This window comes from Acanthopagrus latus, chromosome 4 (genome assembly GCF_904848185.1).
Source record: "Acanthopagrus latus isolate v.2019 chromosome 4, fAcaLat1.1, whole genome shotgun sequence".
NCBI lineage: Eukaryota > Metazoa > Chordata > Actinopteri > Spariformes > Sparidae > Acanthopagrus > Acanthopagrus latus.
In genome coordinates, this window is record NC_051042.1 from 32,653,789 (window position 1) to 32,670,498 (window position 16,710).

Genomic DNA, 16,710 nt, shown 5'->3' on the forward strand with positions numbered 1-16,710 from the left:
TGTCGCGCCAGGATCAAGGAGTTTGCCAAAGATGAGATCGACTTCACGTTGGCTACGACTCTGGAGTTCAACACGCCGCTCGCTGACCTGTCAGATGTCAAAACCATGATGGACTCCATCAACGTTGTTCCAGGTGTGATGTATAAACCACACGAGTGTGTCAGTCGGCACATCGATGAGGATTTACACTGACAGCTGACTCTGACACGTGAGACTGTAATTACAGCGTAGAGCAGGTGGTTGCACAGAGACAGATAAGTAGGAATTTACAGGCTTTGTGTTGATGTTCTGATCAATCAGATTAAATGCAACCAAGACAATGATCTGATCCGAATGAGTCACATCAGAGGTGGAGGTGTAAACCTTCGATAGTCTCGTCATTGGGAAAATACTACTGCGATACTACCGATCGCTTCCCTCTGGTTTAAATAAATATATTCTCTCTGATCATGGTCGCTGCTGGTCCATTAAACAAAGGAATTCAAAGTAAATTTTGGAGGGAGAGATCATTTAGAAATGTGTAACGATATTAATCGAAGTTGGCAACAGAGAGAGAGAGACGATGATGATGATGATGATGATGATGATGATGATGATGGTGGTCCTCATGAAGAACAGGCCCACATGAAGATAAGACAGGTGGACGATGAAAACTGAGGACTGAGTCGACCTGAAGAGCTACAGACAGAGATCATCGCTTAGATACTTTGACAGCACACGAGGAAGATTAGAGCGAGAGGGAATAAAAGAAGAGGGAGAAAGAAGTAAAGACAGAATGTGAGAGGAAAATATATGTATGGCTTTTTATTTAAAACGGCTCATGTACAGTTATCTTGATGCTTTCGATGGTGCGACTTGACAGCAAAAAAAAAAGGTAAATGTTCCTTTCTGCAAACCGCAGGTGTGTTTAAATGTTTCTTAATGTCGCAACTTCAGGTTTATTTATGTCCAGTCGTGGCAATGCTTCACTTACGACCGAAAACATTAAGGTTATGAATAGAAAAAGATCTTTTAGCTGCACAGGAACGTATATAAGATAAAATAAAAAATGAAAAAGCTGTTTATATCTCCTGTCTTGAACTATGGTCTCTTGCTTGATGCCCTCCTAGTCAATCTGTCTGCCTCCTCACGTGTGATATGATACGTGTAGAAACATTAAATCCTGCCGTTGTTTCTCCATTGTCTCAACAGCTCCGTCTGCTCCGGTCATCAACCCCCAGATGCCGAACTCTGCCACCCAGACGTCGCTGCGTGTGCGCTGGAGCTTGTTCTCCGACGACACGGTGGAGTACTACGATCTCTACTACAGGCCGGTGCTGGAGGACACGCCGGCAGACAGCACCTGTGCACCGCAAGGTAAACGCCACGACACACACACCTGCTGACGTGGGAGCCTCGTTTCACAATCTGTGCTCGCTTTTCCAGTCAGTAACGTGAAAGTGAAGGAGACCCACTGCACCGTGACGGACCTGCTGCCCAACGCTCAGTACGAGCTGTGGGTGACTGCCACCAACACCACCGGCATCAGCCCAGCCAGCGAGAAGGCCTTATACATGACAGGTAATAAATGTCTCCTCCGGCTCCGGGAGAACTCATCTCACTTCTGACAGCTGAAGTAATTGTTCTGTTGTTCTGGGATGTTCCCTTAAAATCACTTTCCGATGTGTTGTTGTTGTTGTTGTTTCCTCTCTGTAGTGCCGTCACCTCCAGTCATCAAGCAGAGGGAGTGTACCAGCTGCCCCGAGGCCGCTCTGATCCGCTGGGAGTCAGGAAACACCAACCCTGTGGACTCCTACACCGTGGAGCTCAATGAGATGGGCACCGACGGCACACAGAGCGGCGTCACTGAGTAAGAGCTGGGACGTTCTCCCAAAACATGGAAACTCAGTCAGTCTCTCCTCCGTGCTGATGGAAAGTCTGGAGAAGTTTCTTAGTCCAACATTTCTGGAGCTTCACAGCAAAAACAACACCACAGCATTCTCCTCAGTAACTGAAGTGAATGCTGACTCGTTTTAAGATAAGATAAAGGTCAAAGTCTGCACCGACAGAAGCTCCTCTCTCCCAAAGAAAACGCCGCTCCTCAAACGCCTCGTCAGTAGTCCCGCCTTTGAGTCTGTGACATTGTGACATCACACTACGTCACCGTGTTGGACATGTGCATAATTTATGCCTGGCAGCTAGATTGGCACGCAGGACTTGCTCTTGCTTTGTTGTTGTTGTCATTAGTGGTACTGGCTCAGGCGTGTATGAGCCGACCAATCAGAGCAGACTGGGTATGAACCTGGAAATGAGCAGAACATTTCTCCTAAGCAAAAGCAAACAAACAAAAAATGGGTCCATACGTCTCCATTGGTGTGATCCGAGTTTCCAGAGGCGCCAACATCCCAAATCGATTTGAAGAGATGTTATTTAAACCAGACGGGGTATGCTAATGCTTTTAGCTTTGCAGCTACGTTGAAGTTTTCGGCTTTAAAAATGGTTTTAATAACTTATTTTTTAATCAATGTGTGACCTCAGGGGTCTCTGAGATTGGATCCCACCAGCCGAGCTGTAAGGAAGCAAGTTGTTCTTCCCCATTTTAATACAAGTCCCTGTCCAATCTTTGAGAACGCTGCAACCCTGTGAAGCTCCAGAAACGTTTTGTGGACTAAAAAAAACTTCACCTGACTTTTGTGGTGAGGATATAATGATTGGATTTTCAATTTTGGGGTGAACTGTTCCTTTAACATACATTTACAGAAACTTTCAGCAAAGCTCAAGATTTTCTTTGTGTCTTAGTTCACACGCGAACACACACACACACACACACACACACACACACACACACACACACACACACACACACACACACACACAGATGAAGTTAAAGGCAGGAACGCTCCACGAGACACACAGAGCTCAAAGATGCACCGACCCCACGATATCTGTCTTCTCCGGCCTGTCCTGTTAATACGCCTCTCGCTTCCATTCATCCATAAACCGGCCTGTGTTCGTAGTGCTTGCCTGGGATTTTTCAGGTCCCATGGTTATAGAGCTGCTGAATCAAGACACACTCTGTCCCAGAAAATCTATTCTTAGCTTCAGCTCCTGCAGCACTGTTCGCCTCAGCTAGAATACTGTCCTCACATTTTGGGTCAGTTTTTTTCATCTGGTCACTTCAGAGAACAGTCAAACCACGTATTTGAATATTTACTGTGTTTTTTTTTTTTTGCACAGAGGAGAAACTCTTGTTAACTGAAATGAGTCCATGATCCAAATACGTCAAAGTTCCTGTTTTAGCACCACATTCATCCTCCTCGTGTTTGTTTTTTTTTTTTCCAGGCTTTAAATAAAAGTTGTCATCTAATGTTGTTTTGAAGGAAGTGATGTCAGTCGCCCGTCTCATTGGTTAATCCCTCAGGTCTGTCGTAGCCGTGCCCACCTGTCAGTGTCTGATCCAGCTGAAGACGGGACGGCGGTACCTCATCTCTGTGAGAGCGGTGAACATCGGCGGGCCCAGCGACAGGAGCGAAGTTCTGACCGTGACCACAACAGGTGAGATACAACACAGAGTAACGTGCGCAAGGTGGAAGAGGCGATCAGGCCTGCTAACCAACGGTCTGTGAGCAGAGGGTGTTCAGGTTTTTCGGATCATTATTATTGATGAATCAAACATGTGGCTCAAGGCATTTTGTAAAGTCTTAAACAAGTCCAGAGTCGCTCTCACAGGCAGGTGACGGACGCGCTGAAGGGCGAGGAGAGAATTTGTTTTTCTCCTGGTGATCCACTTTCAAAGTCTGATCTCTGTTTTCTCTCCTGTGTTTATGACTGAAGAACTGGGGGTGAAAAAAAAAAGGTTTGGCAGAATAATCTCTCCAAGGTTTATCTGTGAAAACGTGACTTTTTTATTCTAGAGTGAGAGAAAAAAAAAACATTTCGCAGGAAAAGAAATCTTGTGAAACTGAGTGAATTTTTCATTTTTTTTCATGGGTGAAATGGAAAAAAGTTTTGGCAGTAGAATTAATTTTTTGTGTGCTTGTTTTTAGTCATCGTTATTTTGACCACAAGATGCCGAAGTGCAGTAAATATGAAAAAACGTTCGTCATCTTTCAGGGGAGTTTTAATTTGTCCATGCACATGAAACTAAAACTTTTTATTTGCTTGCCTTTTCCTCATGTTTTAATGTCTTTTAATGCATTTATGAAGCACTTTGAATTGTCTCGTGTCTAAATGATGTATATATCTGTCCCTTTTACCCACATTACACTGTATTCACTCATAAACACCAGCCACCTAAATACACATTATCAACATCCTGGGATTATACTCTGAGAAATTCATAGAAAAATTGATGTTAAGAAGGTGAGAAAACATTTCACACTCGATCAGCAGAAAGTTACTGGAATCTCTTCTGAGCTGAGACTCGTCCTTCATCCAGGTTTACTGGAAATCTGCTCAGTGTTTTTTTGTGTGATCCTGTTGACAATCTGACGAGGGTGGAAACAAGAAACTTCTTGGTGGAGGTGATATGTTTATTTTAAAATGTGCAACTGTGGCTCTCACCTGTGCAGGTACGTTCTTCTACCTGCTGGAGGACACGGCACATCCGTGTCTGTCCATCTCTGAGGATGGCTTCACCATCTTTTATGGAGACGAGGAGCTGCCGATCAGCGCCATGGCTTTAGACGACAACACCTTCGCCAGGTGAAGTGACACTAATGACTTTAAAAATTATTAAATGTGTGTAAAGATATGTAAAATAATAGTGTGTGTGTGTGTGTGTGTGTGTGTGTGTGTGTGCAGGTGTGTGGCCGTCCTGGGGGATCTGATCCCAGTGCGAGGCAGACATTACTGGGAGGTTGAGGTGGACGATGGGACAGAGTTCAGGATCGGCGTTGCGTACGAGGACACGGAGAGGAACTCGTACCTCGGAGCCAACAGTACCTCCTGGTGCATGAGACACATTCTCACCCCGTCCAGGTACCAAGTCAGCTCACCACACGGCAGCACTGCAACAATTATTACGATCTGTTTGGAGTCTCAGCTGCAAAACTGTGACACATAATTAACTTTCATACGCTCCTCGAGTCTCAAAGTCCCCCTGCACGGAAAAACATGTTTTTCTTCTTGTTCTAACAGTTGAATAATTCACAACATTCAAATTAAAGAGTGTTTTTAACAACTTTTTAAGGACTAACATTGATATCAGGATTATAAGACGCCCTGTTATATTTTTCTGGGCAGTAGTGAGGATGTAAGTGCTTAAAGGAACGTTGATCTGCTGCTCAGTACCATTTTTTTTTCTTTCAAATCGTGCTTGTTCTTCCCATTTGTTGTGCAAGCCTGGGAGGAGAAACAGGCGTTCATTTTTCACAGAACTACATGGACCAAACAGATGCCTTTTTTTTTTTTCTTCTGCCAATCTGATACCATTAGCATGCCGATTCTCTGTGGGACGACTGCTGCAGTTCATGGAAACTGGGCCAAGACTGTATTTATAGCTTCCAGAAATGTTCCTTTCCTAAGCAAAAAAAATAAAAATAACTGTGCGTCCTCTCTGTGCTAATCTAAACCCATTGAAGGAAGGCGAGCCGACAGTCGAATATCTCTTACTTTATATGTGTTGCCATGGCGACTCTTCTTGGAACAAAGCGGGACAGTTGCATTGTCACATTCAGATAAATCGGAGCCGCATGTAACACGAGCCCTGAATGTGTTTTTTTTCCCCCTATTGTGGGCATCTTCTTGGTGATTCGGCCTACGCACGATTTAACAATCACATTTCTCATTTTGTCTTAAATCCTGCAGCCTTTTGAAATCCTGGTGCTGGCTCATGATTCAGCATCTGCCTTTTTTTTTTCTCGTGGCTGACACAGTCAAAATTATCTCCAACAGGATGAGAGAGAGAGAGAGAGAAAAAGCTTTAGATGTGGAACTCTTGAAATGATGCGCTCTTCTGTATTTCCTTCAGGCATAAATATGAGTTTCTGCACAACGGCTGGAGTCCCGACCTGCGGATCACAGTGAACCCGGTGAGGATCGGCGTGGCACTGGACTACGAGAGGGGGACTCTGTCTTTCTTTAACGTGGATCTGGAGCAACACCTGCACACCTTCCACTGTCACTTCCGAAATTACGTCCACCCCTGTTTTAGCCTGGACAACCCGGGAGCTCTCACTATACACAACGCCATAGAGGCTCCTGAGTACGCCTTCATCTGACACCAGCAATCATATCTATTAAAGAAGACATTCATAGTTTTAATGTGGGTTCTTACTAGAATAATTTCACAAGCTTTTCTCACACAGCAGCACTGTTTCAGTTCCCGTCTCTTTAAGATCTCCCTGCTGCTGATTGGTTGGCTCACCACGCCTGAGCTGCTCAAAATGTCTCCAGTCTGCTCCGTCGTATGTGTGAGGGCATGTGTGACATGGGGCGAAGTGTGATATCACAAAACCACAGAATTAAAAGGCAGGACTACTGACGAGGCGTTTGAGGAGCAGTGTTTTCTGTGGGAGAGAGGAGCTCCCTTTAATGCAGACTTTGGACTTTTATAAAATACAGACACTAATGAAAACAGCCTAAAATGTCTTCTTTAAAAGTGCATTTTGTACAAATGAGTTTAAAAATTTAAAATAAAAAATCAACAGAATGAGGAAATAACAGTTCTGATGTGATCTCAAAGATTATGTATTGTGTTGCAGGGATATTTATTGAAGTTAGCATGCTAACCAGCTACATTTGTACCTAAAGAGGTGAGAGTCTTACAGTAAAAACTCCTTCACTGCTCTGCAGAGTCAGCTAATCTGACTGCTAGCTGCAGATACCTGAGCTGACTAAAAAACAGCAGCTGCAGTCAGCAGCAGTTAGTTGTTACTCTGGTGATAAGCCGCCTCTTAGGTGGCCAACTCTTACATAACACACCTTTTTAATACTTACCAAAGATTACTGGTGACACCTCTGATGAAGAAAAACCCAAACTAAGTTAAAGAAACGTGTGCTGATCTTCCTCAGCGGTGTAAAACATACGGCATCTAAAAGACAGTCAGGGGTTTTCAGTTGTTTTTATTATAGTATTCCATGGGAACAGGCATACACCATTTTCCAAGATAAGAAAAAGTTTCACTGAATTTTACAATATGTATTTATACCATCAGCAACTGCAGCAGACCAGGTTTAAATTCAATAAAAGGAAATAGGAGGGGGTTCTGTTTTACAAAAAGCTGCTTCGAAAAAGTAAAATAAAAGTCTTTTAAGAAAGAAAATCCAAATGTTTTTTTTTATACAACTGTATTCACATCTTTTAAAAAAGGAAAAATCCACCCTGAATACTTCCACACTGTTTGAAATGGCCATTTTGCTTTAGAGTGGCGTTAACAGACACTGTATCTGCTGTGTAAGATCATGTAAGTGCACATTTGAGATTCAGACCTGTAGAATTAAAAAAGAAAAAGAAAAAGAAAGGCTTCTATTAAGACATCAATAACACAAGATTTTAAAAAAACAACAACCCTAAAACCAATTAATGAAACCTCCCTAACGACATGTAGCCACGAGATGTGTTGCATTTCAAATCATGCGGCTACAAACACAAGCACACAGACGATCTAGCTGGCAGGCCATCTAAACTTCTGTATTTACATTTTGCTTTACAGGCGAGCAGAAATGTAAATGTGGCTCCCCGTCTTTGACTAAAACCAACATGCTCACACTCGCTGTGTGAGGAATTAAAGACAGACATTTCTGACACTGTAACATAATGACACAAAGCAAAACGTAAACCAGACCAAACATCAGAAACTGGTGTCTAAACCGAGGACTACACCAGCGTTCAGCCTGTTCTTTACATTACTGCCATACAGACCGTCAACCTGGATGTCAACGGGAAACCACGTCTACTTGGATGTAAAGGAAAAATGTGTGACATGTTGTTGTTTAGAAAATAGTCAGCCAAACATTTTGTTCTGCTTAGCAACAGGTTGAAACACTGGTATAGTCTTTAAACAGTGTACAACAATGCGAGGGTGGATTTTTCCTTGATGGGTTTAAGTTTGAGACCTGTGTTGACGTACTGAGTGTAGATTTTGGGTCTGTGGGTATCCTGGGCAGTGAGGGCGGGGCAGGGCGGGGGTTATGAGTTATCTGTCTTACTGCTACGTGTCCTTTCCTCCTCTTCGTCAGAGGAATCTCCTCCGTAGGGCACTAGCCCCGACGCATCCTCGTCCACTTTAACCTTCTTCTCGCACGCCTCGTCTTGAACACCTGTGAGGGCACAATAAGAATGGAGAGACAGAGAAGGAGGGTGTGGGGAGGGGGGACAAAAAGAGAGAGAGAGAGAGAACAAAACAAAAAGGAAACCCATTGAGGAGCCCCATGTTAGCGTTGGTTTTTCAGTTCGTTTGATCCACAGCCAGGGGAGGGAAGATATCAAATGAAACGGCAGCAGAGCACACATCCATAACAGGCAGGTCCGGGGACACATGTTGAGAGAGAGAACAAGGGAAAGACAAGAAACATATACAAGAAGAGCATGTTAGTGGGTTTAATCAGTGGAGAGATTCACACAGGTCTCCACTCCTCCCCCATTCCTCCACGGGGGGGAAGATGCCTTTTCATGCAACTGACAACGCTACAGAAGAAATGTCTGAGTAGCCTCTCAGAAATGTAGAGAATCGAGAAATGCATACCCACTGACGCGGCGCTGGCGGGAACACCGGCCGGATCTTCTGTCACCGCGTCTCTTGGCCTTTTACGTGCAACGGGAGCGGGAGCCGCAAACAGAGGAGGCGGCGGAGGCATCAGAATCCTGGCGAGAGAAACAAACATCAGCTTCTGCACAACACAGGATTCACGAAGAACAACATACCAGAGAAATTAGATCCACGAACACACCTTTCTACTACTTTCTCCTCTGCAACGCCGGAGGCCGGAAGTTCAGATGCTTTGTGAGCAGGAACTTCTGGAGAGCTGCTGCCAGGAGGCTGAACAGAAAAGCACAAAACATTCAAGTCATCTTAAAAAACACAAACACAAAAGGCTGGATCAGAGACGTTAGTGCAGCATTTTGAATAGAAAAGTCCAAAAACCTGAGTCATATGTCGACAGTCCTCGTTAATAATTTGCCCTTTTTCCGTTCTTTAAAGATATAACGACAGGCAAAACATGAATTCAGCAGTCTGAAGAGCTTTGAGGGCTGATTTGTGGCTAAAATTGATGGCTGTGATCAAAAACCAGCGCTCAGCTTTCTTTAACGACCATTTGTGTAGATGTTTATTTATATAAATCACTGCTAATAGTTTTTAAAAAAATAGACACAAGTGCTAAAGAGAATATACGTAGGACAAGAAATAGAAGGACGACAGGTTCTTTCTCCACATCGCAGAGATGACTGACGCCTCTCTGCTCTTTATGAATGAGGAGCTGACAGCTGTCAGCGGTAACTCAAACGTTAAGTGAACGATATATATTCATGTTAACAAGCGTCACAACGATCCCTCAGTGGTATGTGCAGGTGTTACTCCTCAGCTCACCTGTTCTACCTTCGCCCCCCCTTGGAAATGACGTTTGGGACTTCCTGAGTCGGCGGAGGCGTTTAAACATCCTTCAGGCTCCACCGTCTCACTGCTGCCAGGATCCTTCAGCGAGAAAACCAACACAGACACACTCTGACACTGCAGCAGGAATTTAAACAGCCCAAACTCTCTGACAGGTTGTGTGTCTATAATGACATTGTTTAAGTGTTATGTAAACAATTAGAGGTGTGGAAATGTCTTGATTATAAGATGCATTGTGATGTGAACGTGATGTGAATGCAGAGACGGAGCTTAATTAAGAGTTTGCAGCTTGTTAGTTGATTTTTGGGCCTCGGCTGAACAATAAAGTTGTAAAGTTACGTCGCCCTCATGCATCAAATTAAGGGAGGACATTAGACTACAGTTACTGATGTTAGGACACATGTTGGAGGGATTCTGAAATTGGATATCTGGGCAGGTGTCAGATTTTATGAACTTTCTGTGAGCACAACATCTGACGAGACACACTGTTGTCCAGCTCAGAGACCAGCGTGTGAGCAGCAGAGTCATGTTTGTGATGTTTGACTCGTTCATTAAGTGTCTCGTCTCGACTTTTCAGTCATATTCGGTGCTACTGCAGAGCACTTGAAATGCACTTCAGGAGGATTTATGTTTTGTTTATGTATTAAGATGGGTCGCACAGAAACTGGACTTAAAAACATGAAGCTTTTATACTGTGGACGGATTATTTGAAGGACTTCCTGAATACATTTACATGATGAATATTGTGCTTTCAAATCATTCACATCTCTATTAAACAATAAGCACAACACCCTTTATCATAAAGTTTAATGATGTTTGCAGTGTTTGTGCAGATTTAAACTAGTACTGATAATAGTCATTTGATAATTATAAGAATACGGCAAAGAAAAGAAGATAAAATCACTGCTGGTTACCTACTTTACTTTCTTCACATCATTAAATAAGTATGTGGGTTAAAACCTGAGGCTATGGTTCATGCAACAAGCTTTTTAAAATTCAAATGAATTTACAAAATAACTCATGAACGTGAATGCTGAATACAATAAGAGATAAATAGCCTTAATCTCTGGTAATTACCTGGACGAGATAGGGATGCGGTTTCCTAGGACACACCGGATACTGAACCATTGCCTGAGAAGATGGAGGGTTTGTCGACATGTTAGAATGACTTGGGGGACCATTTGCATTACTCCAATAACCACTGGCTCCTGGGTACGCTGAATAGCCGCCAGCATACCCATTTGCAGGGTAGTTATACCAGGATCCCTGGCTAGAGTAATTGCTATTAGGTGGAAATCCATGTGCTGCGTATGCTGAAATGAAAGTATAGAACGTGGAGTTAATAGCATATATAAATCACATGAACCGATAACGGTGACCTACTATTTCAACTTATAGTAGAGCCACTAAAGACGTTGAGGGAGGATTAATTACCACAATATGAATGCACACGGCTGGTAGTTGATATTTGTCAAACTGTGGGAATTATTTCTGAGGCGTCAAAGAAAACTCACGTTGTGTTGAGCCTGTGGCTGTGTACATCGACACCATGCGGCCATGTTCAGCTCTCACCTGGAGAAAGACAAGAAAAACAACATGTAAAGAGCCGGATAACAGTCAACAAAGGCTGTTTTTAAAAAGGTGAGTTGCATTGTGGGTAGGTGCAGAGCACTCAGAACCTATCTCTGGAGATCAGGTGGTTCACACTACCACAGTTCACTGTAGGAGGTGGGTATCAGTGAAGACTATACGCCTCAATAGTCTCACCTTCTTTAACCTCCATCAGGCAGAAACAGTTGATTCACCGAAACAACGACTTTATTTATGATGACAAAAAATCATGAACTCACAGTTTCCAGCAGACTCTCTGTGAGTTTCTTTGCCGCCTCCAACCCGGCTGCATTTGGGTGACTGCAACACACAAAAGACGGAGATTTAATATGATGAGCAGAGAAAAAAAAAACAGTTTCATAAGCTAGCAGGGATTTAAACTCTAAACTCCAGGGAGGAAGATAATTTACAGCCACTCCTTTCAACACTACTCAAGTATGTCATCAGGTAAAGACACAGTGGTTTGATTCACTCAGAGAGAGATTTCCCTTTTTGTTTAAGAATAGTACATTCAGATTGATTCACCTGTGGGGTTCTTTCACTGGCACTTACGGCCACATCAAGTCAAACTGTGCTGCGTTGATTTGCTTTGTCATAACCAGTTTTACTGCACAGAGAGGGACCTTCTCTGGTGTAGCGCCTGCACTCAGCCCTCCATTAAGATATGACTTAACTTTATACTGTGATAACTCATCTCTGTGCAAGAGATCTGAGTGCAGGGCGTTTTTAAAGCTCTGTTCAGCTGAGAGTCGTTTTACAGCTTCTTACTGAACATCTTTAGTTTCTCTCCTTTGTCCCTGATGGTTCTGACGTCTGCTGTATTTCATAGTTTCACTGGGTTTGCTTTCAGCCGTTACTGCTGATGAAAACACGTGCGCAAAGAAGCTTCATTAGTTCCACTGTTTTACTGTTCTGTTGTTTGTCTCTGAAGACAAACTGTCTCTTAAATAAAGAACTACTTCACCACCGGTACAACCACAACAGACATGAATCAGGATCCTAACAGGGAACTTGGTCAGCCCTGGGAATGAACGTACCTGATGTAAACATAAAGAGGCTCAAAAGATTCCCGTTTTGACGCTTGTTCGATGTAGCCAGAATTTTTCCCCCTGAGAAAGACTCGAGCCCCCGTCTCTGTCTGGATGTGACTCAGGTACGAACCTCCCGGGCCTTCAACCTTTTCATTCACGTTGAACGAGGGCAAGGCCTGGTCCAGACCGACAAAAATCTTTGTGTGCACAAAACTCTGAGGACGAAGGGAACAACACGTCTCATTATAAAGCTCTGCACGTCTACGCTGGTGCATTGACATCCAAACTCAGATGATTAGAGGTAGAACAGCTTTGTAAGCAGACGCAGCGATCCAAGGCGTTTCCCTGTAGACCTCGGATGTTCTCTCTGCTACTTAATTTGGGAGGTGGGTATCAGTGAAGGCAACATGGTCTTAATTTGCCTCACTTTCTTTACCTCCATTGTTAAAAATCACACAATGAGAAGCTGCAGACGATCAATATTCCAAACAATACAGAGACAGAGATAATAACGAACCGTGTAAACTTCTTTGTTGTCTATATTCGCTGATCATATGTCAAAAATGCCCTTACAATTTTGTCTTGTGGTAACATGTTTAAGGAGACTTGGTAACATGTCCTTCATTTCAGGATACAAACAAAAATGATTTACTCAAATGTGATGATAGATTTTGGGCCAACCCTTCTCGAATAAAGCCTACACTCTCTACATTTAACCACGCTACGTGGGTTTCTTTATGAAAAAGGCCTGCATGTAGTCAAGGAAACTCCCTCCTACAGACAAAAGTATCTATCACAAGGTAACACTGCAGTCAACAGTTTGTAGAGAGATGAACTTCAACACTGATATCATGTCTGCCTACCCCTGTATGAGGAGCTGCAGGCCGATGTCCCTGGCCTGGCACTGAGTTGGTGTTGGGCATCCGTGGCACAGGTGGGGGGATGACGGGGCGAGGGGGCTGAGGGTAGAGTGTGATTGGAGGCATTACAGGCACCTGCTGTCCTCCTGCTGCTGCTGAGGCTCTCAACAGGTCCTCAGAGATGATCTCCTTTATCCTCAGCACGGCCTCTGATGTTGGAGAAATGTCAGCAATGTTTGGACGGCAGCCATATTCAGTGCAACACAGAACAGGCTTCTGTATGCTTACGACATTTGTGAATTATATTAGACGAAGACAATGCCAGACACAGTGAAACCGACTCGGATGAACAAATGCTACTTACTGTTGACTTGTTCTTGGTTCTTTCCCTGGACGTGCAAATACAAAGGTCTTTGTCTGCAGGAAAGCAAATCAGAAATGTCACAGACAATATAAAGAGTTTACACTCCTCCAAACATCTGCTCTTTTTTCTTTATCATCACATCAACACATTATTTTGTGTGTGGATTGATTTCCTCTGAATCAAATGGGACATTTAACTGGTTAATAATGTGTTGAGATTCTTGGCAAGCAACAAGCAAGTAATCAAAAAAGTGGTTTATTGCCACAATTGCAAAGATTTGAAGGAAAGCGTGTATGAAACTTGTGACAACTATCCAAACAAGGACGAGTACATGACCGTGCTGAAGCAAATAGTTTCGATCTATCTTGTCTGACATCTGCATCAAATGAACCGTTCTTACAAGACTGAGCTAAAACTTTAATGCTAAAACATGTCATCTGTGCAGCACTCTTTATTAATCATGCAGAACATGATCTTGTCATGTCTTTATCATGTACATACCCTGGTTTTCCCTTTTCAGCATCAGTCATGAAATGACCTTTTGTTGAGACGACTGCTCCGCTGACCTGTCGGATCTGAAAAAGGCAAGAGAACGTTTCAGTGAGATTTTAGAGGGATTATTGGATAATATGTTTATTTAAAACTGTTAAAGAATGTTCAAAAGATTCTTCTCACATCTCCCCTTTACTAAACCAGTGTGGTGGATCAAATTCGACACGGCCGCTTCCTGCTTACCTCTTCCTGCGTCTTGCCTTTTGTAAGAAGGTCCCTGCAAGTTAGCGGTACATCATTTATATCGACCTCTGTGACCACCAGCTCCTCTGCAGCGGCTGGCACAGGCACACTAGGAGTCTAAAAGATGTGAAATAACAACAGAAACTGTAAGTCCTTTGATGAACGCATTAACAAGACATATCAGAGTTTTTCTACTATTGTCAACATTGTTTTAAATCATGTGCACCTTTGCAAGTAAGGGTGGAGGAGTCAACAGCTTTCCTTTGGCCATTAACATGGCATTTATTTTAGCAGCCATGGCCGCAGCCATTTCAACTCCTCCCGGAGGCGCCGGCTTGTCTCCTGGTTGAGTTGGCTGAGACACTGAGCTGTTTGAACCAGCAGTGCTGACGACTCCTGGTAAAGAGACGGGGTGGGCCGCATTGTCACTGCTCCTCTGTTTAGGCTGGGCTGGCTGATCCCATCGGCTGGTTAGGCACCTGAGAAGAAGAGACAGCAACAATGTTAAATATAAAACCAATGGCAATTCATTTAACTACACGATTTTAAAAAGGGGCGCTATGTAAAGTCAGAATTTTAATATATACAATATTAATGAGATAACAATACAAACTCAGACATATTTATCTTCTCCATAACTGAATAAACAAGCTGTTCTCAGAGGGAAAAAAGGTCCCAGAACACTGTTTGAAGCTACACAGGCGGCAGGGTCCGCCATGAGAAATGTCAAACAGTATGAAACAGTGTCGTCCTTTAAAGTCAGTTTGTTTACTCAGTTATGACAACAAAGAGAATCTGGTTAAAGGGGCACTGTGTAGTTTTGGCTAACACATTTTATTCATTGACTGATTTTATATGTGCCTGAAGAAAATCTAAATAAAAAACCTAGCTTAATTTTTTATAACATACAATAATAAGAGAATCTTTTTTTTTCATTTAACAAGAAAATGCAAGATCTTTCTTCAAGTGATTAAATTTAGATCAGGGACAAAACAGCTTTAAGTTTAAAATGTCAACTTCGGTTCCTCTGACTGAATGTTTACGTGGCAGACTCACTACTTATATTATTATGGCTAAATAATTGAACAGAAACGTGTAAAGCTTGTGAACTGTTCAATCGAAAATGAAGGAGGGACTCACATATGTGTACCCTGCATGTTATAACTGGTTCAGACACAGTTTTCCCCGTGGATATTTTAAAATACCGGGGAAAACTTAGTTTGACCGACACTAGAAACGTTTAATGATCGTTATTAGTCTAATCCACCATCGTGTGAAATGAGGCTTTTATTGGGTCTCTCGTTGATAAAGCGTTTAAGAAGCTAACACGTCACACTTTGGTGTAAAATCAACAGTCGTCGCGGTTAGTTGACTGTTATCAGCTAAACTACCAACAGCTAAAGTTAGCTAGCGGTAACTACCTGAGGCTACGGCTAAAGCTATGCTAGCTAATTTGGCGAGTTACGAGCAAGTTTTGAATGTTAATTTTACACATTCCTCTATTTAAGACATGAAGGGATATATTGATCAAAAGTTTGTGATAACACACGATCAGACCAAACATATCGTGTCGACTTTTAAGCGCACAAATTATACCTCGCAAGCTAACATCCACTAGTAGGCCACGACCATGTATGCTAACACAGCAGCCAGCGTTAGCTTAGCTGGTTAGCTTGCTGCTGGGCTCAACTATGCGGTGCTGTGTTAGCGCCTATGTTACAGAAGCGGCCTTATGTGATTACAATAAACACAGTTAACAGACACTTACGGTGTTTGTCCAGTCATTCCCGAAGACATAGCACCACTCCGCTAAAACTGCAGTGAAAACTTAAGTTTCTAACGTAGTTGACGCTGATCGGCTGCAGCCATCAGTCTGCCGGCGAGCTCTTCTGACGACCTGCCGTAAAGTGTGACTGTCCGGAAGTGGAGGCTGTTTTCATGTTACGTCACGTTGTCGGAAAGACAGATCGGTGGTCTGCTTTTTCCAACTTTCCAACTTTCCAACTTTCCAACTGATTTGATTTTTTTAACAACTGATTTAAGAGACTTGATTTTGTGTTGGCAAGTCAAAAGAAAAGTGCGGAGAATGTTGTTCAGAAATAAAAAAAACAAACAAACAAAACAAACATGACTTAAACCTCAGTGGATTGTAACGTTGTGTGTCATGTGTATTCACTTTATACACCAATTTTAAAACAACACATCCGACGATCACTGTAGGACTTAACACACTCTGGCAGATCATAAGCGGAGCAGAGCAGGTCAGTAGCGGGGCAGCTATTTATGGCTAAATGCTACACTAGCCTGATGTTTTACTTGTGATGGTCTTGTGCCACCGTCATGATCCACCTCACAGCCTTCTTGTTTACTGTTATTTTTAATCATCCGTCAATGAGGACAAAGATCACCAGCATGCAAGTTACATTACGACATAACAGCTTCGCTAAACTGATTAGCTGGGGGGTTCCCTACACGTCACACACACGGACCATGTAGTGACACCTTTACACCCCAGTGTACCCTCACAGTTACATGTGTTCACCGTCTCCCATTGATCCGACAACAACAAAATAAAA

At 43.0% G+C, this 16,710-nt stretch overlaps 2 protein-coding genes across 6 annotated transcripts in view; one reads left to right on the forward strand and one right to left on the reverse strand.

The window, feature by feature from the left end:
* Window positions 1-7,426, forward strand: part of LOC119018098 (fibronectin type III and SPRY domain-containing protein 2) — an 11,913-nt gene extending 4,487 nt beyond the window's left edge. For all 5 annotated transcript variants that reach the window (XM_037095475.1, XM_037095476.1, XM_037095479.1 and 2 more), the window contains 8 exons: window positions 12-133; window positions 1,192-1,356; window positions 1,426-1,560; window positions 1,696-1,849; window positions 3,401-3,534; window positions 4,551-4,683; window positions 4,783-4,959; window positions 5,951-7,426. In XM_037095475.1, the coding sequence (XP_036951370.1) occupies window positions 12-133; window positions 1,192-1,356; window positions 1,426-1,560; window positions 1,696-1,849; window positions 3,401-3,534; window positions 4,551-4,683; window positions 4,783-4,959; window positions 5,951-6,200 (1,270 nt within the window). In that variant the 3' untranslated portion in view covers window positions 6,201-7,426. The remainder of the gene's footprint in view (window positions 1-11; window positions 134-1,191; window positions 1,357-1,425; window positions 1,561-1,695; window positions 1,850-3,400; window positions 3,535-4,550; window positions 4,684-4,782; window positions 4,960-5,950) is intronic.
* Window positions 7,028-16,056, reverse strand: LOC119018099 (KH homology domain-containing protein 4-like). The gene is made up of 14 exons (XM_037095480.1): window positions 15,903-16,056; window positions 14,361-14,613; window positions 14,135-14,251; window positions 13,901-13,974; window positions 13,400-13,452; window positions 13,039-13,244; window positions 12,182-12,390; window positions 11,384-11,444; window positions 11,048-11,105; window positions 10,611-10,846; window positions 9,510-9,614; window positions 8,872-8,960; window positions 8,667-8,785; window positions 7,028-8,241 (listed from the first exon to the last, which is right to left on the reverse strand). The coding sequence occupies exons 1-14, from the start codon at window positions 15,929-15,931 to the stop codon at window positions 8,111-8,113; spliced, it is 1,740 nt and encodes a 579-aa protein (XP_036951375.1). The 5' UTR covers window positions 15,932-16,056; the 3' UTR covers window positions 7,028-8,110.
* Between the last annotated feature and the right edge of the window lie 654 nt (window positions 16,057-16,710).

What these genes read in the sequence shown, in the direction of transcription:
- LOC119018099 (XM_037095480.1), bottom strand. Translation starts at nt 15,931, where the DNA reads ATGTCTTCGGGAATGACTGGACAAACACC. An exon ending in GAGGAGAAAGTAGTAGAAAG is followed by an intron (nt 8,786 to 8,871) that starts GTGTGTTCGTGG and finishes TTCTCTCGCCAG; the next exon opens with GATTCTGATGCCTCCGCCGC. An exon ending in CGCCAGCGCCGCGTCAGTGG is followed by an intron (nt 8,242 to 8,666) that starts GTATGCATTTCT and finishes GTGCCCTCACAG; the next exon opens with GTGTTCAAGACGAGGCGTGC.